The following is a 23,678-nucleotide window of genomic DNA, read 5'->3' as shown; positions in this document are numbered from 1 at the left end:
AGAGCTCAACAGCAGGGCTGTGACTCATTAACCTGCAGTAATGTGGTTGTGTCTGCATGGTCTCCTTGGGAGCAGCATGGTTCTGCAGGGAAACAGAGCCGTGTGTCCGAGAGGTCTTATCAGGAAATGGAGTGAAGAGAGCTGTCAAACCTTGTGTTTCCTAGCACAGGCAGCTTGTCTGATGGTCAAGATGAGGTCAAGAGACCTCAACCAAAGTCCTTGATGCTCTGAATGTGCTTCTCTCCCTCCCCTGTGGGTCCTGGTGTTGGCTCTTCCCTGGCACAGGGTACACTTGCGCTGAAGCAGGTCTTCTGGGCTGTGCCATTAGCTGTCTGGTTGTCGGTTATGAAAGTCTGACAAAGAGGAAGGAAGGAAAGGGTGTGAAGGACAGAGCAGTGCTGTTCCCCAAAGCCTTCTCTCTACCACAGACAACAAGCAAAATTCAGTTCTACAGACCACAGGGGAGCAGGACTTAACACTGTCCTTAATGCTAAGTGCTGAGGCTGGCTGTACTGGGATGTGAAACAGCACCCAGAAATTTTCCCAGATGCTGTAACAGACATTTCTACTGTTAGTTTCTGGGCATGGTTTGGGAATGAACGCTGGCCAGAAACCGTTCTGCAGGAAAAGTTTGCATCTAGCTTCTCAGTCCTAGAGATGGAGAGAGTTTAACAGCATGGAGTGAAGCAGCTGGGTTCAGTCCTGGGTCCATTTAATTTGCTAACATAGATATAGCCTTCCTGTCCATCATCTGAGTATTTTTACAGCATGATGTTCAGTGGTGTGTTTTGATTCAGGCAGTTCTCTGGGTCTCTGCTGGGCCTTTTCACTGTATTTGCTGCCCCCCACCCTGTTCTTCTTTGTGTCTGTTCTCACTTTCACACCTGTCCCCAGGATTTTCTGGGATTACGATTTAGCAAGCAGTAGCACAGAAGCAAAAAGCAAACTGGCCGCTCTCCCTGTTCTTCATTGGGAGTTCTCCTGCTGGAAGTACTTGGCCAGAGATGCTCCAAGTGTATCCCAGCTCCCTTCTGTCCATCTGCAGCAGGAGGCAGAGTTGCTGGGAACAAAGGGCTTTCTCCTTGAAAGGATGTCCTGCTATTACTTCTTCCTTACTGCAGGAGTTTTCCTCTCCTCCACTTCTGGTGCCTCTGTGAAGCTCCAGGCCAGCCGTTGTTCGAGCCAGCTGGGACACACTCTGGAGCATGTCTCTTCCTCCCTGAGCTCATCTCTGAATGCAGTCAGTGCCAGCCCGCTGTTCTCTGTTGAGCCCTGCAGTGGTTCCATCCCTGCTGGCAAGGAGCAGCTCTTCCAGATGAAGTTCTCTCCAGTGTACGTGGGGGACTTTGAGAGCTGTATGCTCTGCAGGTAGGAAAATTCCAGGCACTTTTCAACTCGTGCTACTGATGGATAGTCATGGTATTGCCTCTGATTGGGATGGGTGGGAGTGTGGACCTAGGGACAGCCAGCCCCAGAGAGGCAGCAGAAACAACTAACATACAGGAGCAAAGAAAGATGTTCATCTGGCCTTGGTAGAAGCAGGTATGGAGACACTAGGAAAAGACAGTGTATGAAACATTAAGCTCCTGGAGGGTTGCAAAATCTGGAATGAGAGATCCAGAGGAGCTGTCAAGGGGTCAGCCAGTCCCTACCTATGCTTCCTTACGAGACAAGCACGGCCTCCTTATCTACATAGAAACCTGTGTACTGCATTGGTCTCTAGACATATAACTGTTCATATTTCTGCTATTTAAGCTCCGCTGCCTCCGTGACAGGGAGGGCAATTCTGTTTGATTTGCTGCTCAATGCTTGCACAGAGAGAGGATGCAACACTGTGTGCTGTACAAGGAGACAGACAAGCAGCTGGCTGTCTGGAAACGTTAGTCTGGCTAATAACACTCCCTTTCTTCCTAGTATTCCTAACCTGAAGCCAAATCAGAAGGGCCCGGAGGTGGTTGTGAAGGGGAGAAGCCTGATGCCAAACTGCCACTTTGAACTGGAAGACTCTGACTATATCACTGCAGAAAGGCGCAACCCAGAGTTGCAGGGACCAAAGGGGGCGACGTTGGATCTCAACACAAGAGTGATTGAGTTTGCGGCAACTGGAGTGTGTGGCAGGAACAGCAGGTAGGTGTGGGCACGGCTTCTCCTGTTGATGGTCTCCTAGTCCCCCCCCCTTAACCAGAGACCTCTCCAGCTACTCCTCCAAGCCCCCAAGGCACATCTGTACCTTGTCTGTGATCTGCTGACACTTGGCCACCAGTCTGTTTTGGGGCTGGAATAAGGTGCTCACTGAATACTAACTGCCCAATTTTGTGCTCTCCTTGTCCTTTTCTTCAAGAAGCACAGCTAGTATGGGTCAGTCTGGGAGGACCACATATCCCCAGCCTGTGCTTTGTGGCCAGTACAACCTTCGTCCCTTTGAAGAGCATCCTTGGGATATTCTCGCTCCTTTGAGATACCAGTCAGATAGGGTCAGTGAAGGCTGCAACCACATCAGAGAGTACCATCTTCCAAAGGAGTCTTACTGGACTTGATTTTACCATTTTCACTCAATCTTACCATTTTAACGTGCAAGAGTTTGGCTATATCCTTGCTAATTTCTTTGTCAGCAGCTGTTAATCTATAGACAACTGGGAGACAAACAGGGTCCCTAGAAAGCAGGTGAAATGTTTGTGCTGCCAGCATTGTTCCCCTATACTAAATAACTCCTTCTGGATGGTCTCCAGGACTGGCAGTGCCTGATGTCTGCTGCAGGACGGAGTCATTAACATCCTAACGCCACCTTAGTAGTCCTTTTTGCTTTGTGTGCCCAGGACCTTCATGGTTATGAACCCAACCAGTTCTGCGTATTCTTTCCAGTGGACTTGCCAAGACCCTGAAGCCCCACCAGAAGAGGTGGCTTTCTTCTGCCTCACTGAGAGAGGTCGGATCCAGCCAGGGAAGAAAGCAGAGGTGAGTGCAGAAAATTAAGAAGGTAGAGCCAGTACACATGTATGTCAATTTAACACCGGCTATGTCTACACTTACTGGGCGTCCCATCTCACTGTGAGCTTGCCAAGATCATGAAGAAACCTTTGACTGCAGTGTAAATGAACCAGGAGATAAACCTGTTCTCACCCTGTACCCCACATCTGCCATGCTTTTGGGCTGTAAGTGGCACAGCAGCCTATCTCTGAGCTCACAGCAACATAAGGTGTTGGTTCCTGGGGTTTCTTGGTGGTATAGATTGCACTTCTCTCCCCTCACCCTGCCAAGGGCAGCAACTTTCTTTCATTTGCCTCTTTCTCCCCCAGATGAAATTTGAATTCATCCCCCAGCACCTGGACATCACAGAATCATTCTGGGTCTTTACAATCCCTGAGCAGAGTGTTTCAGTCCCGTTCCTGTTGGTGGGCAATGCCACTGACCCGCTAGTGACTCTGGACAGATCCCACCTGAACTTCCAGTTGCTGTTAATCGGTGAGCACTGTGGTTATACCTTACACCCTCAGGTGTGGACTGCTCCAGGGGCCCAGCAATCCTGTTGTTCCAGCAGGCTCCAACAAGGAAGCTGGAAATGGAAACAGGCACTTGTGAGCAGATCATCCAGCTCCTGGCACCCAAGTGTACAAGGAAGGAAGGCATGTGTCAGGGACATGGCATGTGCTTGGGGCTGTTTCCAAGAGGGGCTTTGGGAGTGTTGCAGGGGAGCCCAGGGGGTCAGAAGTATGTTTCCATGTTGGCATCCTGAGCGTACCATGCTGCAGGTAGTGCTCCTCGCTGCAAATTGCCTGCTGGGCTCAGCTGGCAGGCAGGAGCACAGTGGGCAGCAGTGGTCTGGTGGCCAGAGGAACAAAAGGTTTTCAGCAGCTGTTTTGTCCTCTCCCCAGGGCATGAGGTACACCAGACTATCTATATAATCAACAGTGAGAAGGAAGCCTTCAGCTTTGCTTTCAGAGAAAGCTCGCTCTTCTCAGAGGGGTGCAGTGCCTCTGTGAAAGTAGAACCCCTGGAAGGCTCCATCACTCCTCTTTCAAGGTAACAGGGCTCACAGGCCAGATTTTCTATCCTGTGTGCCAAACATTGCACTGGCATTTTGCTTTTGGGGTTTTCTCCCCTTGGCAGTCACCAGGTGACTCCCAGTAATAGCATACATCTGCCTTGTTTCGTTCCTTCCCAATGGGGACACCATGAAACTGCAGGTTTCTCCATAAAGTGCTGTGTCCAGGCTACTGTGGTCTTCTAGGATCCCTTCCTGGAGAAATTCAGGCTCGGGATCTTCTACTTTTGATGACAAAAGCATGTTTGGGGGTTTTAACCCTGTGATCCCCAGAGCCACCAGCCTTAAGTGTGCAAGGTCTCCTCTCTTCCCTGTGTTCTTTTAGTGACAGAGCCCACCACACATGGCCTGTGCAAAGCTACCGAGAGCAGCAAAGCACACAAGCAGCACTGCAGCCTGTCATGGGGGATGGCAACAGGCTTACACGATTAGCTGTGTTTTGCAGGATCACCTGTCAGAAAACAGATAATCTTTTCTTGTAAACCACAGCCGTGACTTGCGATCAGACGCGATCATGAGTTCAAGCAGTCTAACAGGTCACTAGCTCATCTGCTGATCCACCATGGATGTCCCTGTGCCCACTCATAGCCTGCCTTGGGTGTAAGGAGAACGCATTAGCTCTAGGCAGCTTTGCTGTGGCTTAAAAGATGCTGAATTTTGGCTTGCCACTGGGTACAAGATGAGAGCACCCTGCGTCAGCTACTGGGGCTCACCTGAGAAGTGGTAATTCTTTAAATCTCTGTAGTTTGGTTGTGTTTGATCACGTACCCAGAAATTACATAGAAATTACCCACAGAAATTACAACCAGGCAGTTTGGTGGCACCCATGTCGTACTGCTGTCACGGGAGGACGTTACCCCTGTCATATAGATTGGAGAGATTAGGCATATCTACGAGTGCCCTCCTTTGTGTTTGGGACAGAACTGGGGCTTCAACCTGGCATTGCCCTGTAGCACATGGGCAGGGCAGTAAGGTAAGCATTAGCTCAGGGTTTGCTGCCTTGTTGTGGTATCCTCTGCCATTTCATTGCACGGGATCATCATAGCCTAAACAGTGGTCTCCAGGGCTTGCTCCATAGTGGAAGGCCCTGGAAGGGCAGAGTGCTGTTCCTAGTTTCTCCCAGGCCCGGGGTCTCACCACAGCCATTGCAGAGCTGCTTTCCCGTAGAGCAGGCAATGGGGGGGCAAGAGAGTTAAGAGGCAGTGAACAGAGCAAAAAGGGTCTTCTCTCCGCAGGTTTCCTGTTAGAGTCTTCTTCACACCAGCACTAGAAGGAGAGGCTGTCTTCAACCTCAAGTGTGATGTCAAGAGGAAGACCCAGCCCCTCTCCTTGAATATCAAGGCCACAGGCTATAGCATGAACGTGTCCGTCAGGTGTGAGGACGGCGATGGCTGTGTCACTGAGCTCAGCGCACAGGAGACCAATGTCATTGATTTCAAGGAGGTGAGCAGCACTGGTTCCCTGAACATTTGCCCCACAAAGCCCTGCAAGATCGGGCCTTAACCAGGAGCTCTGCAGATAACGTTTGAACAAGAGGGAATGTTTTTCTTCATTTATGGGTCTCTAGAGGGATGGAGATTGATCTTTCACACAGGTCGTTAGCTGAATGTAAAAGATGCAGGAGCATGTTAGGAAGAAGCACTTGCTGGACCAGCCAGCGCTTTGCATGTACTTCAACCCCTAGTCCTCACTGCCTTCTCCCCACAGGTACAGCTAAACGAGAATGTCAAGTGCATCTTCAGCATCCGCAATAACGGCAAGTTCAGCTTTACCTTCTCGTGGGAACTGAGCGGTCCCACAGCCCGTAAGCAGGCCCTTACCATCACCCCTCAGACGGGCACTGTGCGGGCAGAGGGGAAAGCAGAGACCCAGCTGGCTTTTCACCCACAGAAGATGTGCTCTTTAAAGGACGTAGAGCTGATGCTGCAGGTGAGGCACCAGCATTTAATATGGGAACTTTGCCTTCCCTATGCAGCAGCTTGGCAGCAGGAGCCCAGAGCTAGGGGTGAGCTCTGTCACTAAAGAGCCTGACTGAGGCAAAGAGGCTCCTGCTGCTGAAATAAAGAGTCTGACAGTTTCTGAATGGAATATTTTAATAAGTGCTTATCCAGGACCACATTGGGAAGCACTTTTGAGGCAGGACATATCCCCCACACCCTCTCTGCCCCTAATTTGGGGGATCCTAGATGTACATGGAGATGAAGCTGTTTCTCCTTGCCAGGCCTCTGCTGAGTTGGGTCCCACAGCTCAGAAGGGTCCTGCCAGCATGTGGCTGCACTGCTCAGCACGTGGCTGCACAAAGCAGGGCCATGACTCTCCAAAAACCCTTTCCCTCTCAGACCAAGCTTTCCACCTTCGATTTCCATTCCGAGGTCCTTTGGCACTTGCTTTTCCTTGTTGTCACAGCAGCCAGCTGTCCCCCATCTTCTTCCTCAGCCGTCTCTGGTGTTTTCAGTTGTAGTTCCCATCTCTTCAGCTGGCTCATACTGTCTTTCATCCCACTAGATCAGCAAGGGTCCCACGTTTACCTGCGTGTTCCTGGCCACCGTGGTAGTGCCCACTGTTCACTTCTCCACCACCAGACTCAACTTTGGAGCCTGCTTCATCTACCACGCTGGGATGCCACCTGCCCAGCAGACCCTTGCCATCACAAACAAGGCAGACAAGGATGTCAGGTAGGCCTTCTCTGCACACTCCTTTTGCCCTTGCTTAGCATGTGCCTGCTCCACGTCCTCATGACCACTGTGGGTGAAATCCTGAGGATGCAGGGAGAGGAGGCAGGAGAGCCCTAAGTAGTCCTGATGTTGTCATCTGAGCACACACAGCCTTGTGACACCTTTGCTCCTCTTTGCTGTGCTTTCTGCCAGTTTGAACTGCTTGTTCACCAGCACTGCACACCTGGAGGTGGACTTCCCAGGGTACGTCCTACGCCCAGGAGGGACAGTGGAGGTGCCCATCACTTTCTATCCCAGAGAGGTTGCGTCTTACCATGAGCTTATCCCTTTTGAAATCAATGGTCTTTGCCAGAAGACTGTTGAAGTCCGAGGAAAGGGCACAGAAATGAAGGTGAGATGAAATCCAAATCCTAAAACCCCAGGTGGCTGAGAGCCAGCATGGCTTTCTCTCTAATTTTCCTCACCTCTTCCCCAGCCTACCATGTTTTGGTTTTCTGCCACCCTCGTGGCACCCTTTTCTCCTTCTTTCCTTTCACTTTATATTAATCCCTCCTGCTTCAGGTTGATGTTGTGGAACCACAAGGAAGGGTTGTGAAGTTGGGAGCCCTCTCCATCGGACAGACAGTGAAGAAGATGGTCACCATAGCAAACAACAGTGCTGCCCCTCTCACTTTTAAGCTCAGTCTCATGTCCACCATGCCAGAGCTGCAAGAAGTTGGGGTAAGGGCCCTTCCTTCACTGGAGAGCACTTTGGTGTGCCCATGGGTAGCTATGAGCTGCTCTGGGTGGGAGCTAGTAGCTAATTACAATTGTATGCTGTCCTCCCTGGTGGGACTGCTCTACCAGCAGATACTTGCAATGTGAATGCCTCATCTGAGCTAGGCATCAGGCCTCCCCTAATAGCCAGAAGTGAGAGTAAAGTACAATTCCCCTAACCTGTTTTAGACACATACATTAGGATGTGACCATGTATTTTAGATCTGGAAAGGTAAGGGAGATAGCTGAATCTTTAAAGACTAAGAGTTACAGCTCTCTTGGAGCTTATGTGAAATTACTTTAGAAGACATAGTTCAGCTCGCCGTAGCCAGATGGACACATCACACGAAAACACCTTTGGTACTTAGGAATGCATAGGAGGGAATGAGTGGGATTGGGGCAATGTTGGTGAGGACAGAACAGGAATTGGAAGACCCTTCTCTGACTCTAGTGATGGAGGATTCACAGCTCGGTTGCCAGATGAAGTAGTCTCCACTCATTTCTTTGGGCAGGTTCTCTGCTTGAACCCCACCAATGAACTAAGTCTGAAGCCCAAAGGAGACACCTGTAAAGTGGAGGTGACCTTCTCCCCAAAACACCGCATCCAGCCGTTCACCGAAGAAGTGATGTTGGAGTGCAACGGCCTGGTGCGCTCCCTCTTCATGGTGCAGGGCTCCTGCCAGGGCATCCATGTGAGCTTGGACCAGGAACACCTCAGCTTTGGAGCGGTGGTGCAGCAGAGCTACTCATCCCAGCGCATCATCATGCAGAACATGGGCGACATAGGAGTCAGGTAGTGCAGAACCCTGTTCTCTCTGAGGGGTGAGAGCTTGGATAAGAGTTGCATGGAGCTGTAGCTTGCTCAGATAGTTCCCCTCTGCTTTTCCATCCCAGTGGAGAGCTGTGCAGCCAAGGCTATGCAGTCAGGCCCTGGAAGTTAGCAAGGCATACAACCAAAGGCTTGTTTACAGATGGGTGCAGCTGAGTCCTGCCCAGCCTGAAGCCTTATTGCCAGGTGGCTCAGCACCATGCCTGAGATCCTGTGGAAAAGCCCACAAGAGGATTAGGTACAGCACACTGTGTTTGCAGCCTCCTAGTTGCTAATCCTTCCTTTTTGTCATTGTGCTTTCCTTTGCAAGGTTTAAGTGGGACATCGAGAGCTTCAAGCCAGATTTCTCCATCAGCCCTGCAAAGGGTTACATCTCCCCAGGAATGGATGTCCCCTTCACTGTGACCTTCCGCCCCTCTAAGCTGAGCCATGCTATCCAGTACGAGGGCCTGCAGTGCTTCATCCAGGGCAGTGAGCCGCTCCGGCTTACACTGGCAGGATGCTGCATGGACACCCCGGTGACCAAAGAGGTAACCGGAGCAGAGGCAGGATGGGTCCCCCCCTTATCCCACCATTTGCACCACATATCTCCCAGGGCAGGGACTGGAGGACATTTATGTGCGTAGACTCGCTCCTGCCTGTCATCCTGCCTGGGTAACCCAGAAAGCTGAGAAAACCACTGGGCAGGATTCCCAAAGTTTCTGAGCCCTGTAATTGCCTTTCTCCCTTGTTAAAGGTGCTACTTCTCCAGCTACCACCTCAGCTGTCCTGGCTCTGCATTGCAGCACCCTTGCCATGGGGATACCCTGCAGGGCTCTTCTGAGACCCTCCCCACAGAGCCACACTGCTATACCCACAATATTGCACCTGCAGCCACACTTTTTCTCCCTGTTAGGGCAGGGGAGGGCATTCAGCACTAGGAGTGGGCAAGGCATCTGCATCCAGCTTCTGGGGCACAGGGATGTAGTGTGGAGGACTACTGGCTTTCACAGGCATTGCAGGAGGGTGCAGCTGGGGGGTGTTGGCTTTTGCTCCCAAGAGAGAACCCAGAGCTGCTCTTCAGCCTGCCCACAAAGGGGCTGTGCAGCTGCAGGTCTTGTCCTTGCATAGGAAAGATACCCTTCCAGGACTTCCCATTTTCTTTCGCCCTTCCTTGGGAGGTGGCAGCCCCCTTCACCCAGCATGCAAAAGACTGATTCCTCTCTTCTAAGAACCAACAACTTGATTTACACCAAAAGTTATGGCTCAAATGGCAATTTTGCATATGACGAGGAGAAGCTGCTCTCTGTGCATCGAGCTAGTCAGAGTCTGAGTGGAAAGGATTCCTCAGTATGACCAAGCAGTCTCTGTGCTCCTCTGTTGCAGACACTGACTTTCACATGCGACGTGCGTGAGAAGCACAGCCAGACTATCCTCCTGTCCAACCCAAGCAATGAGGCCTGGACCGTACAACCTGTCATTGAGGGGGAACACTGGAAAGGGCCTGAATTTTTCCATCTAGAGGCCAATCAACAAAACAAGCCCTACAAGATCACTTACAAGCCCCTAACCATGAGCTCTGAGAACAAGAAGCATCAGGTATGTAAGCTGTGCCAGCATGTTGACCCTCATAGTGTGACCGTCATAGCTCACCCTGCTTTGGGCAAGCAGTTGGATGAGATGACCTTCAGAGGTCCCCTATGAACTGAAATTATCCTGGGATCCTATGTTGGAAGCTAGGTTTCTTCATGGCTAGAGACCAGGTGTAAGGAAAGTTCAGGTGGGAAGCCTGGGCTGAAAGTATTGGAGCAGCTAACCCAAAAAGCCAGGTTTTCTGAAGGTCCAGGAAATGAAGTTTGTTCTGTGCAGCTCTTGGTCCCTGCCTGTGCAGCCCAGGGGGGCTCAGAGACGCCCATGCTTACCCCTGTGGGCTGCACAGGCTCCCCAAGCCCTGGGCACGACCACTTCTGCCAGCATGGCCCTTTTGCAGCAGGCAGGGAACAAGAGGGGCAAAGATGCTGTGCTATTTCACAGTGCCTCCCCTGCCTTGAACAGTCAGGTGGGAAATGACAGAGATATCTCTCTTGACATCATCTTGGGTAATGTAGGAGCTTTGGAAAGAGCCCTTCCTTAGTAGGGCTGAGTAGGTCTCAAGCTGGGCAGACGGGGCATGACTGGCCCCTCTGTTTTCATGGACAGTATTTCTGAGACACACCAGGGGCAAGCTCTCAAATCGAGGGGGTCAATTCAGAATGGTTCTGGGGTGCTGGACGTGGGTGTCAGGCACCTGCCCGTTGTCCTGCTCCAGCTGATCTTACACTAAGCCACAATTTAGGCCAGGGCAAGAGCGGAGGCTAGAGACTTCTGGGCTCAATCTCCAGGGTGCACAGCAGATCTGTGCCCTGTAGTGTTGCATATGCTCAGTATCTCTTTAATGTACAGCCCTGCATGAAGAGTCCTGCAGTTTTCAGCTGCTCTGGAGGCAGAGGAGATGCCACAGGGCAGGTGGCTATGACCCACTGCCACCTGAAATGTCTACTGGATACGAACTTTTCATGGCCCACCCTGGCTGGTGGGACCCTGCCGTGTTAGCTTACAGGCTGTTCTCTTTGCAGTAATGTTGGGGCTAATCCTGGCACTGCCAGGGTAGTCAAGCTTAGCAGGGACTGCCACCCCCTTACCACAGCTATGCACAAGCATGGGACTGGCAGCTGATGTGCCCAAGTTAGTAAGGCAGGTAAAGGAGTGTTAGGATGGACAGACCAGCTCTGCTGCAGGGCCGGTGTTTCCTTGCTTTGCCCAGACATGCTGCCTCTGTGTCCTGTAGCTGTGCCAGCCCGAGCTGGTACAATGTTGCCATCTCCACCTGTGCAGGACGCAGTGCTACAGTCACAGCTCTGCCAGCTGGACTTGCTCAAAGCTCCTCAAGGGACAGCCTGAGACATGGGAGAGTCCAGGTGTGCTTGAGAGCCAGTAACTGGTCCAGACAGAGAGCAGGAGAGCTCACTTATCCTATTTCTTGTCTTCTAGGGCTCCATCTTCTTCCCATTGCCAGATGGGACAGGCTTATACTACCTCCTGCAAGGAACTGCTGAGGCCCCAAAGTGTTCAGGGTCCATTTTCCGGCAGGTACCGTGTAGGACTTCCTACACTGAGCTCATCCCTGTCTCCAACTGGCTGAACAGACCACAGAGGTGAGTCTGGCCCAGGAAGTCTTCTCCCATCAGCAATCCCTGCAGCAGTACAAGGAAGGGCTTCCCACTACCTGGAAGCTCCTTCCTGCAAGCTTTTCACTCTCCTTGGCCATTTCTGGTTATTGGTGTCTGCGATCATGCTACCCACATTCTGCCTATGGAGACCCATCCTGGAGGGCTTTCCTCCAAGGTGGATGAGAGCTGGCTCCCACTGCCTGAGGCATTGAGGATGAGAGGGGCTGTGTTTTACCCCCCACACTATGGGTATCCTGTGGGAGTCCTTTCTATTGACCTTCACTGCATCCTTCTCACCCACAGGTTCCTTGTGGTAGTGGATATACTCAAACCAGAAAACCTGGAAAGCAGGTCTCTGCTGCAGGGGCTGGAATACATTGATGTGCCAGGCTCTGCCAAGAAGGACTACAAGCTCACGTTCCTCTCCTACAAGGAAGGAGTCTTTAACACAATGGTAAGTGTGGACACCAAGCTGTAGGGCCCTTCAAGGAGCTGCTGGCTCACTGAAAAGCTACATACCTGTTTTCATATCTCCATGTGTGCACTGGTGGGCTTGTAGGTGTCCTAGGTGGGTCCTGAACAGCAGGCATCTCTCCACACACCCCACTCACGTGTCAGTCTCTTTATGAGGGTCCCAGTGTGGGCTGCGAAGCACAGGTGGGTCAGGACATTGGTGAGCTGGAAGCAATGGGCAATTGGGAGAGTATCAAGTAGAAATACCACACATGCTTTCCCCAGTCTTGCACTTTATCTAGGTGGCTGCTTATGGCTGTTCTTGGAAGTAGGGCTGGCTTAGCACAGCTGGTATATTTTTATGTGCAGAATGACCAGCGATTCCCTTTTTCTCTGATTCAGGTGACCTTCCTCAATGAGGTGACCGAGGAGTACTTGTTCTACATGGTGACTTTCAAGGCCACCCCTTCGGGACCCATCAGCACTGTTGAAATTACCACCGCTGTTCGGCAGAGAGTGTCCTCCACCGTCAAGGTGGACAACCCTCTGCCTGTCCCAGTGATGTTTGCCATAGATTGCAAAGTGCCTGACATCAATGTTCCCCCGCATTTCACTGTGCCTGCGGAGTCAGAGGTAGGAGCAAAGCTTGTCCAGTATGCTCTCCTCTCCCTGCAGCCTTTCTGGGAGTGGATGCTCTTGAAGGGTGATGCCCTACATGAGCCATCTGGGGCTTCTTTCCAACGGTGACAGCTCCCACTTGCTAATAATCTGGAGGGCAAGCAGTGTCTAAGAATATCCCTAGTGGGAATCACCCTGTGCTGGTGGAGTCTGCCATGCTACCCCTTGTGATATGCTCCCATCAGGCTTGCGTGGCAGGTCCTTGTGCCACATGCTCCTTATTTAGTATGGCTATTTTCAGTTTAGAGTGGCTGCAGGGCATGCTTCACCCCACTGGCAGGGTGTTTGCAGTCTGGATTGAGAGGAGCTGTTGTGTGCCCTGGGGGAGTACAGGGGTATTTTAGGGTGGGAAGCTTCGGGGATGGTGCTGGAGGGCTCTCAGCTGTTGGGGATGGTCCCCCAGGTGAACTGTCCCCCATATGCAGCAAGGTTCTGCCCCAGAGAGAGGGAGCTGGAGTGAGGGAGGGTGCTGGGCTACCTTCCGGCACTGTGTGAGGAGGGACCGATTTCCCCCGTCCCAGGCCCTGCCTTCCCCATCTCTGCCTGACCCAGTGGCTTTTCTATTCGTTCCTCTCAGGCTGACCTTGTCTTTGAGTACCAGCCCATGAAAATGGGTGAGAGCACTGGGCACCTGGTGCTCCAAAGCAGCGACTTGGGTTCTTTCTACTACAACCTGCACCTGAAAGCCACTACAAGCAGGCCGGAGAAGCCCCTCTACTTCTGCACCATGCTGGGCTCTAGTCAGACCATCACCACCAAAATCATGAATTACGCCCGGCAGAAGACCGACTACCTCCTCCAGGTGACCCCAGCCTGCCCTGGGCTCTTGCTGGGAGGCAGCTCATCTGGCCAGCATCAGCCCTCTCCATCGAGGGATCCTGCCCCTCTGGCTTGGCCTGGCATAGCTGGGGTGGCCATGTGAGCCTGGGGGTCTTCCCACTAATGCTGGGCTTGTCCCCAGCTGGACTGTCCTCGCTTGCAGACCCCTCTCTGCTGCCTGTGTTGGAGCTGCTTTTGCAGGTTCCGTGGTGCCTGGACTTCCACCTTAAACCCCAGCTCTGGCAGTAAGGTCTCTGGGTGCAGGGTTGTCCCTGCTCAGCATGTTTGGACAGTCCTTATGGCCATCCATCATGGGCACTCACCAGGGGTATGGTGTGGGTGGGACAGATGGAGTACAGGCAGGGGAAAGGGGCCCTGGCCAGCATGTCGGCAGGGGACTATTGGTTTCTTCCCAATGTGCTGGTTCTGCTTTTGTGACCCCCCCCCGCCTCCATGGTCTTTTCTCTTCCCTCTGCAGACCAACTGCGCCGACTTCCAGACGGAGAAAACCATCAGCGTGGCCTCCGCCGGCCCGAGGGGCTCGGAGGTGAGCGTGGAGGTGACTTACGAGCCCTGCCAGCTGGGTGAAGCCAGGGCCACGCTGCAGCTCTCCTCCCCGCTCGGAGGGGAGTACAGCATCCCCCTCTTCGGCCTCGCTCTCCCACCCAAGCCCCAAGGCCCCTTCCTCATCAAGGCCGGCGGCACCACCTCCATCCCCTTCAAAAACGTCTTCCTCCAGCCCACCGCCTTCCAGTACACGGTGGAGCACCCGGCCTTCACTGTCAGGGCCCCCGACAGCTTGCGTGCCAAGAAGACCACCTTCATCACCGTCTCTTTCCAGGGCGGCCCGGCCTCCGGCGGGGCCCCCGTCACCAGCAAGATGGTGGTCTCCTGCCCCGGGGGGGGCGGGTGTCTCCTGGGTCTACTACCTCAGGGGCCTCCCTCCTCACAAGTGACCGGTGCCCACCCCCCGGGAGCCCCTCACAGTGGGCGCTCGTTAATAAACCCCGGGGGCGATTAACGCTGTCGCGGTCGGTTTGGAATAAACCCGGCGCACACCCCCCCCACCCCCGGAGCAGCGGACCCGGTCGAGCCGGTAGGGGGCGGCCTCCGCGCCGCCCGGGGGCGCTCTGCAGCGTGGCGGTGGGATCACGTGGGCGGACCGGCCGGGCGGGGTCACGTGGCCGCCGGTGGCGGCGGCGGCAGCGGCAGCAGGGTCGGGGGGGCGCGGCGGGGCCATGAACGCGGAGCGGGACCTGGCGCCGCTGGCGCCCAGCGTGGTGCGGGCGCTGAACGACAAGCTCTACGAGAAGAGGAAGGTGGCGGCCCTCGAGATCGAGAAGTGAGAACCGTGAGGGGCGGGGGGCCGCCGGGAACCGTGAGAGGAACGGGGGCGGTGCCGCCCTGGGCTACGCCAGCGAACCGGGGGCGGGGGGGGAGGCCGACCCGGCCCCTCGGGGAGGGCTGGGGGGTGAGGGGGCTGTCCTGGGGCCACCTGCGGCCCCGGGGGGGCGGGTGGGGGTCCCGCCGTGCACCGTGGGTCCGGGCGCGGGAGGGGACCGGGCCGGCTCGCCAGTGGTAGCTGGGGCCTTCGATGGAAGGGGTCACCCCCAGGGGCACCCGGGGGCTGCAGGCCCGGGAGTCCACGGAGGGGACTCGGGTAGCACAGTGACCCGGTCAGGGGACAGCGACCTGGGCAGTGCCCGGGCAGGAGGGGCTCTCCCCTAGAGCTACTCCGTGTTTCCCATCTCCATGGCACTGGTCGATGAAGTTTAACTCCGAGCCTGTCAGCTTCTGGACACAAGCAGGGACCCGCCGGTTCAGGGTGCGTGTCCCAGGGCAGGAGCTGTGCCTGTGAGCCCCTCGTGGAAAGCCCGGTCTGATGGTGGGTCCCCGGTGCCATTGCGCAGCACCGCGCGAAGTAAACGTGTGACCAGCGTAAATTTAGAAACTCGCTGGAAATGCCATACTTGCTCTTCTGCGACGCTCGTGGAGGGGGTCAGCTCTGTGCCGAGCCCTGACCGTGGCAGGGGCACATGAGGGTCTCACTGGGCAGCGGGCAGGAGCCGCAACAGGGCAGCAGCCCAGCGCTGGGGCGGCTGTGCCCATCATCCAGGGCCCGTCTCACGTCAGCCTGGGTTCATCACCTCGTGGTGCCATTCCACCTCTCCCTCAAGGTCTCTCACCCAAACTCATCCCAGCTGCAGAAATGGGAAGCGTCTACTGTCACCCCCGGCCATTGGGTGTTGTCTTTAGTTCTTCCTGTGTTGCTGCTGTTTTGGCAGAGCTCAGGCCTTCATTTCAGAGCATCGCAGACAAGGGTCTGCAGGTGTCTGCTGGCATGGCCGTGCCCCCTCTAGCGTTGCCCGTACACGTTCTCTGCAAGTCTTCTCACTCTCGCTGTGCTGGTCTGGGTGCTTTGTGCTGCGCTGGTCCACAGCTTTGCCTGGGAGGGACTGCGTCCTCCCTGGGCACTGCCTGACAGCTCAGCTCATGGAGGAGATCCGAAGCATCCCCTCAGGGGACAGCACAGCACAAGGCTGGGAGCGATGATCCGAGCCGGAGGGTGAGTTTTGCGTGGGAGATGCGGCTATAGTGAGCCTGCGAGGGGAGCAGCGAGCCACTCTTGGCAGCCAGTGACGTGGGGATGGAGCCACTCTGCTGAGGGCTCGGTGGGAGACGTGGGAGGGATGTGGGGTGGGAACCATGTGCCTGGAACGTGGAGGGTCCCGCATGGGAGGGTGTACATGAGCAGCAGAGAAAAATGGTTTTTGGGATGGGGTGTTTGCTCAGGTACAAATCCAAGCCTGCCAGGTCCTTCTTCTGATCCGTGTGTCTACCTTTCCCTTATTTTTTCCCTTTTTTATAGGAATAGTTTCTTAAGGGTGTGTTGCAGCAGATGTGCCGTCTGTCCTCATAATTCTAGCCTCAGGGATACTTAAGAATTGTCCCTTTGCTGCTGCTGTGAGGGCTGATACTCCTTGTCTTATCCAAGCAGCTTTGCTCTAATTTTTTCTGCCCCAGGATTAAGGTTTTGTGGTTGGCTTATACCAACCAAAGTCTGATTTGGGGTCAGGCGGTTCAGCCGATCAAGGTGGAAGCCCAGTTTGGGAAGGGTATAAGGAGGAGGAAGGCAAGGGCCAGCTTTTCTACAGATACACGGGTTTAGATCAGCTAAAACCCATCACAGAATAGCACCAGCAGCGTCTCTCCCATGTCTACGGCATCAAGTGAGGAGGGACTCGCTGCCTCTCAGCTCAGGTACTTTCTCGTCCTCTGGCCAGTAGTGTGGGAGCAGCTCCTGCTGCTTGCAGACTCTCTGATGCTGTACGTTGCTTTTCGCTGCTTTTTGTCTTCTTAGTTATATCTTTAAACTCTTGAAGGAAGTCTGTAAAGTTATTCCTGTTCAAACAAAGCTCTGTCCGTTAAATCTAGGCAGTAAAAGGATCACACTGATGGTCTGTGCTGGAGCCTGCTGCTGGGGTGGGACTGGAGATGGAGCTATTTGCCCTAAAGCAGCAGTTTGTCAGAGTGGGTTGGGCTGTAACTGTTGGAGAACTCGGCTTTGGTGTGGGGAGAGCGAGGGGGAGGCTGTGTAGTGCCCCCGGGAAGAAAGGGGGCAGCTGCTTTGCTCAGAGCAGGGTGAGAACAGAGCTGGCATTAACCATTTTGGGGGAGAATGTTCATAAACATCTTCTATAATGACTTTCCTGGATTATAAAGTGGGTGATGGGCTGGTGGCACCTATCTGGGAGAAGATGGTGTGAGGCTCAATATAGTGCCAGAGAAAAAAACATGTATGGAGTTAGGTAGTGGAAGCTTTTGCACCTTCATTGAACGTTAGGGTAAAGATCCTTATTTAGGTTGAGATTTTGAGGTTCCTGTGTCCACATTATGGATAGAAGTCAAAGAAAAAAGGGGAAAAACAGTGCTGCATTGGCCGGGAATCGAACCCGGGCCTCCCGCGTGGCAGGCGAGAATTCTACCACTGAACCACCAATGCTACAGCTGTCTGCACAGCTGCCTGCACAGCTGCCTGCACAGCTGCCTGAGCCTCCCTGTCTGGCCAGTGGCTCTGCCGCAGGGGAGCTGGGGCTGAAGGGCTGATTGGGTGACCCAGGACCTTGAAGCAGTTGTGTAGGCTGGCGGCATAACAGGTCTCTTCGTTTAAGCACAGCTGATGCATTAAATATCTCTGGGTAACGAGCTGCATGTTTCTGGGGAGGAGGAGGAGGTATTACATACGGAAACCTTGTGGTTTTTTTGTTAAAGTTTGTGCTGTTTAAGGGTATATTTAAATACACTATTAGTAGTATATTTAAATATGTGGAATATTAGCTGAAGCGATGTGTGGGTGGCTGGAAAGGTCCAAAATCTTAGTGCTGGGCATGGGTGTGGTGGACAACAATTCCCTACCAAGCCACCAGCGCTTCTGGTGCCTGCTGAGCAGTTCTCTGCTGCCGTCTTGTGCTGTATTGGGGTAAATGACCCCTGTAACCCTCCCTGTTGGAGAGAGTGTTTGAAGACCTGGTGGTCTCACACAGCTTGAGGTGGGTCTTGAGAGTCCATCCTGGGCTGGGAGTTCATGAATGGTGTAGAAGGCTGTAGGCTGGGAGAAGTAGGAGGGCAGCAAGCCACTGTGGATGTGAGTGGGGAGGAGGAGAGAGCTCTGCTCTCACTTGTGGGTTCCTTCAGCGTTCCCTGTTTCAGTACTGCTTTCTCTGGCATTTGTTGTGGCTAAACGTCCCTGTTTTTGACAGCAGCGGGGAGCCAAGCCCCCAAGCATTTGTATTGGGCTGAACCTAAAGCTCCCTGGGTACTTTCCTCTGCTCTCCCCAGGCTGGTGCGAGAGTTTGTGGCTCAGAACAACACGTCTCAAATCAAACACGTGATCCAGATCCTGTCGCAGGAGTTTGCACTGTCCCAGCACCCCCACAGCCGGAAAGGGGGACTCATTGGCCTGGCCGCTTGCTCCATTGCCCTGGGCAAGGTAGGTGCAGGTGGGTTTTTTTGGCTTCTGTGGGTTATGGTGGGAGAACAGTTCCTCCTGGGTCAGCGTGATGGGAAGACTCAGGCTGGTGGCCCTGCAGCTCCCTGGCTCCCTCCCTGCATTGCAGCATATGGCTGGGTTGTATTTGAGTTTCCTCAATATGCCCAGCCACATCCTTTGGACACAGGAGCGATTTCTGGCCTGGGTCGCATCTTGGCAGCTCCCTAGGTGTGGTTTAAGCGCATCTGTCCGTTCTCTGTCTCTAGCAGCTGGACTAGACTCAGCAGGTTGGGTACTAATTTGTGTGAACAGAGCTGAGAAGAGTTGCAGCCCTTCCTTCTCTCTCCCCTAGCTCAACTGGCTCCAGCAGCGCGGGCAGGGCCTTTGGGAAGCAGGGCCAAGGTATGGGCGAAAGGGTGGCAGAGTCATAGTCAAAGTAAGCAAGCGGTGTAAAGTGTCAAGCTGCATTAGCTTGAGCTAGTAGCTTTCTGTTGGGCTCGGCAGAAGTTTTACTTGTTGAACGTGTGGATTGCTCAGTCCTGTTCTGGAGGTGTTATATCAGTGCCCCTTGTGTGGGAAGTTGGCCGATTTCTGTCCCAGTTAAGGTCTTTCTCTATAACTTTCCTCTCGTTGACAAGAACAAGCTCAGTAAGTTGCCTCCAGGGCTATGCCAGAGCATCCAGATCCCCATGGAGGGGAGCACAGACTCTGCAGGCTCATGGCTCCGTTGGGCTTTTGAGTCAAACCATGCGGCTGGTTTTTTGAAAGTGCCTGCAAGGGAAGGAGGCATTCTGATCCGTAGTAGGGTGTACGTCAAAGAAAGCAGAGGGCTTGGGAAGAGTAGGCTGTACCTGTTGGAAGAGCTATGAAGTAGATTTTAATTAATTTATTCCCCTTGTAATGAGAGTCATGATCGGTCTGAGCAGATGCTTTGAAGCCTTATGGCTTTTACGTTAACTGCCTTTACACTGGTGGCCGGGAGCTTCTGAGCAGTGCTCCTGTCTTCATCCTCTTGTTAAAATGCAGAATCTCTTTGTGAAACCCTCCTTCCTGGGATGAGTAAAGCTCTGCTCTGCCCTCAGCCCAGGCACGTAACCCATCTTCTCTTCCTGCACAGTGCAGGGGCAGGCACTTCATGCTGCCAGAGCTGCCAGTGCAGCTGGCTTTGGGGGATGGAGTTGGTTTTAGTGGCCTTGAGGGGCACTGATAAAACTTGGAGTTGAGCTCTTTAATCTGCTAGTCTGCGCATTGTTGATTTTCTTACCACCTCCTTTGCTAGACGCTCAGGAAATGCCAGCCTGTTTCCCCAAAGTAGGGTTTTTTTAACTTCAAAACAAGCCAACGTTCTGCCTCCACCTCTGGGTTTGTCTGAAACTCCTGCTGTGCTGGTGAATCCTTCAAGCAGAAGTCTTTTGGGCTGGGGAGCAACCTCATTAATGACTATATTTTGCTTCTGAGCAGAGTCAGGGTCAGCCTAGTGTGGCCCTTCCGCAGTGCAGGAGGACAAACTTCAGCATGTGATATGAATCTTGCCTGGGAATCGGTGCCATAGTCACTTCATCCAACAGATGTGTCCACCTTAACTCCGCAAGCTGTTGTATCTCCTTATCCGTAAGCAGCTGCACAGGCTGAAGCTGCTCCTCTTCTGGTAGCTGGGACCATGGTTGAGTTGGTGTTTCTGGAGACAACAGGGCAGGAAGGTGCTTTGGGGCTGCCGGTTGTCTTTCTTTTTATGAAGACTGTATCACCAGCTCCTCTGTGCTCCCCAACTCTTGACATTACAAAGAGTAGCCCAACAGACCAAGGGTTTGTTTGTTTAGCTGAAGGTGCAGGTGGGCTTGATCTGTTGCTGTCTGGGATGTTCCCCCTGGTCCTGGAAACATCAGTGAGTTTACGCCAAAACCAGCCAGCAGAGTGGGATAAATCCTGGCTGCCGGCTGACTGCTGCAAGGGCTGGTGACCACTGGCTTTGCTGGGGACCTGCCTCATCTGCTGCCTGCGGGGCAGAGAGGCAGGGACAGATTTCTCTGTGGACCAGTCTCCAGCAGAGATGAACGGCGTGCTGGGGGAGGCAGCCCCTCTTGATTTGTAAGGTGCTCGGAGCGGGTGGTGAATAACTGCCCAAATGTCTTGTGCATCTGTGGGAATCGAAACCAGCCAAGTACAGCTGCAGTAATCACTTTAGTTGCTGGTATAGACTCCCCTGAAACAATTTCTCAGGTGACTCTCACTGTACCTGAATAATATAATTCAATAATTTCAATAATAAAATTCAAAATTCATTAATAAATCCTATCCAGCATAGGTGCACTAAGCCATTATGGGCCTGAATTTTTGCAGTATGTTCCAGGGCAGCGCCATCTCTTCCCTCTCCCTGTGGCATGGTCCTCAACTAACCAGTCTCCTCCTGTCCACCAGGACTCTGGACTCTACCTGAAGGAGCTGATTGAGCCAGTGCTGACGTGTTTCAATGATGCCGATAGTCGGCTGCGGTACTACGCTTGCGAAGCCCTCTATAACATCGTCAAGGTGGCCAGGGGCTCCGTTCTCCCACACTTCAACGTGCTCTTTGATGGCCTCAGCAAGGTAAGAAGCTTTCTCTCAACCCCCGTGTATTTTTCTTTCCCACACTGGAGAAGTAGGATTTGTTCTCTAGTCCTTTTCTTCTCTGGGTCAAACAAACCAAGTTGTTTAAGGTTTTCTTTCCAGGTAAACTGGTTTGCTTTGACCCAGGCAGGTCTGAAGGACTGAATGAGCAGTTTCTGCAACAACACACTGGCCACTGATGTTGTGGGTGCTGGAGTTCACTGCTCGATACCTTGTTTTCTGTCCTCATCTCCAGGATATATTTTCCTGCTCCTTGTTGAGTGGTATTAGGAAATAACGTTGACAGGATTGCTGCAGGCGAGGTGGCTCTGCAGCTCTATGGCTTTGTGGGTTCTGTAGTGTCAAAAACACGTCTACGTATGCCTGTCTTTGCAGCTTTTCACTGGAAACTTGTATTTCTCTGCCATTTAAGAGCATGGCTGCTGGCCTATGAAAACCCACGTAGCTGGGGGAGGTGATGGGTGCTTGATATCTCCCTTAGGAGGTCTCTCAGGAGAATTTGTTGGAGCCTAATGAGGAGTTGGAGATAAAGGGACTTCTCTGTGTTCGTCCCTGTAAATACCAAAGGAGACCAACAGTCCTGGGAGCCCCACTGCAGAGTGGGGAGCAGACCTGGGACCCACTGCTGCAATGGCACTTGTTTCTGTCGTTCACAGCTGGCTGCTGATCCTGACCCAAACGTCAAAAGCGGCTCTGAGCTCCTCGATCGGCTTCTCAAGGTATTTCTTCTCTCCTGAGAATCCTTGGTGCAGGCTGCAGGCATGTCCTGGCTGGGGACGTGTCAGTCCCCGAGTCTGCAGCTGCTAAAACTGTCCCAGCTCAGTACTATGACTACAGTCAAAACATTTCTTTCTCTCACCGACTGTAGCCTTTGAGGTTCAGGGTCTGGTGGCAATCTCAGGCAGCTGGGTTGTGAGGGGCTGGTAGGTTATTGCAGTGCCATGTGTACGTTCAGCTGTTGGGAGCCAGGTGTCTGGGGAAGCAATGTTTTAGTCCGAGTAGGGTTGCAGCTCTGTCCCAGGCAGCAGAAGGGCTGTTCCTCTGCTTTTCCTCCCTTCCCTAAGTGAGTAGCGATGTGAGTGGAGCTGCTTTGCTACTGCTTTGGGGTAGGCGGTTCGGTTCCCTTTCCTGTTCTGCCTGCCAACCGGCTTTTACTCTCACAGACCTCCCAGTTCCTTTTCTGCTATTCAGAGATGAGTGGCTCCCTGCCAGGTCTTGCCCTCACTCCTCTTCGTTATCGCAGCACTTAATGCGGTCTCTGCATCACCTGCTGCAAACCTTCCTGCTGGGAGATCTGCTCCACCGCACTGGTGCGAGAGACTTAGCCATGCAGCAAAATCCACCAAGCAAGTAGGAAGAGCTTTAAAGGAAAGCCAGGGGACTCTCCCACCCCTGATACACATGGTTACATCAAAGGTGCTTGCTCATGTGTGCAACATACCCCTGATGCATGAATCGGAGAAGCTCCCGTCCTCCTCCTGTTCAGCTGGGCTGCCACATGGCAGGCAGGAGCCTCCCTCTCTGGGTCCCGCTCAGCATTAGTCCCTGCCCGAGGGGGAGTACTAGCTCATTGCCTGAATAAACCACGTGATTCCTTGTCCCCAGGTCTCCTGACCCACAGACACATGCATCAACTGCTTGTCATCTTTTTCCTGTCATGTGCCTTAAAAAAGGCTGGATGGGGGTGGCTGCGGGGGTGCGGGGTGGTGGCCATCCCTCCTAACGCCCTCTGCTTGGGCTCTGCAGGACATCGTGACAGAGAGCAACCAGTTTGACTTGGTAGGCTTCATCCCACTGCTGCGCGAGAGGATTTACTCCAACAACCAGTATGCCCGGCAGTTCATCATATCCTGGGTAGGTGTGCACAGCACCATGTGTGCCTGTCAGTCCGAACTCCAAAATACTGTGACCCGTCAGCATCCTGTCTCTGGGCAAACAGTAGATATCCATGGCGATGTGTGACTCAGGCACCTGAATTTACTTGGGCAGGTTTTTTAAGCTGGCAGAGTTTTTCACCTGCTTGGTTAAAATGCCAGCTCCCTGTCACCTTGCTGTTGCAGTCGCAGGGACATCATACTGCATTTCTGCCAACCTGGTTCAGGACATTGCACACGAAGTTAGAAAATACCGTCAAAGCGTTGCTTGTATAAATAGGTACGCTGTGGTCTAGAGGTTATAGTCTCCTAAAGGACAGTGCCAGACTGCTTTCCATCACCCAGCGGTGATGGAGGGACGTTGTTCTCCAGCAGACAAGGGATGTCTACTTGCTTTCACCTTTCTGCACGAGACAGGAGGTCTCAGTACCTGGCTGGGGTCTGGGGAGAGATGCGTGCCGCTGCGCTCTCTTTCAGCCATACTTTTTGCTGTCCTAGGTCTGTCTGCATGCATCTTGGCAGTCATTCCTGATCCCTGCTCTATTTTACAGAGCAGTGATTGGAAATGTAGCAATGCTGCAGGCTGATTGCTTGCTTCCTGTGCTAGCCCAGCTTCTTTCCGAGATGGGCAACTCTGTGCTGTTCTCTTGTCCTTCCCCCCCATCCCACACAGCGCAACTCTGAATTCCTCAGTACTGCACCAGATTTGTGCTGGTAATGTTAGCTTCTCCAAAACTCACCTTTTCTTTCTTATTCTTCTCCTGAGC

The 23,678-nt window shown here is 53.2% G+C and overlaps 2 protein-coding genes and 1 non-coding gene across 3 annotated transcripts in view; 2 read left to right on the top strand and 1 right to left on the bottom strand.

The window, feature by feature from the left end:
• The window catches only part of HYDIN (HYDIN axonemal central pair apparatus protein), a 161,548-nt gene extending 147,069 nt beyond the window's left edge, over positions 1-14,479 (top strand). Inside the window, 19 exon segments of the mRNA XM_030026239.2 lie at positions 1,122-1,368; positions 1,915-2,127; positions 2,817-2,955; positions 3,297-3,462; positions 3,873-4,020; positions 5,278-5,485; positions 5,750-5,971; positions 6,548-6,717; positions 6,910-7,108; positions 7,279-7,437; positions 7,986-8,266; positions 8,613-8,832; positions 9,668-9,880; positions 11,312-11,475; positions 11,794-11,944; positions 12,346-12,576; positions 13,199-13,423; positions 13,919-14,337; positions 14,339-14,479. Of these exon segments, the coding sequence (XP_029882099.2) occupies positions 1,122-1,368; positions 1,915-2,127; positions 2,817-2,955; positions 3,297-3,462; positions 3,873-4,020; positions 5,278-5,485; positions 5,750-5,971; positions 6,548-6,717; positions 6,910-7,108; positions 7,279-7,437; positions 7,986-8,266; positions 8,613-8,832; positions 9,668-9,880; positions 11,312-11,475; positions 11,794-11,944; positions 12,346-12,576; positions 13,199-13,423; positions 13,919-14,337; positions 14,339-14,396 (3,833 nt within the window). The 3' untranslated portion in view covers positions 14,397-14,479.
• A 150-nt stretch (positions 14,480-14,629) lies between these two features.
• VAC14 (VAC14 component of PIKFYVE complex) overlaps positions 14,630-23,678 on the top strand; it is a 65,241-nt gene continuing 56,192 nt past the window's right edge. The window contains exons 1-5 of the mRNA XM_030025816.2: positions 14,630-14,782; positions 18,280-18,430; positions 20,849-21,016; positions 21,694-21,756; positions 22,784-22,891. Of these exons, the coding sequence (XP_029881676.1) occupies positions 14,679-14,782; positions 18,280-18,430; positions 20,849-21,016; positions 21,694-21,756; positions 22,784-22,891 (594 nt within the window). The 5' untranslated portion in view covers positions 14,630-14,678. The remainder of the gene's footprint in view (positions 14,783-18,279; positions 18,431-20,848; positions 21,017-21,693; positions 21,757-22,783; positions 22,892-23,678) is intronic.
• TRNAG-GCC lies at positions 17,373-17,443 on the bottom strand. The gene has a single exon. It is a non-coding gene; the product is annotated as a tRNA-Gly (tRNA).

This window comes from Aquila chrysaetos, chromosome 9 (genome assembly GCF_900496995.4).
Source record: "Aquila chrysaetos chrysaetos chromosome 9, bAquChr1.4, whole genome shotgun sequence".
NCBI lineage: Eukaryota > Metazoa > Chordata > Aves > Accipitriformes > Accipitridae > Aquila > Aquila chrysaetos.
This window is presented reverse-complemented; position numbering and strand designations above follow the sequence as displayed.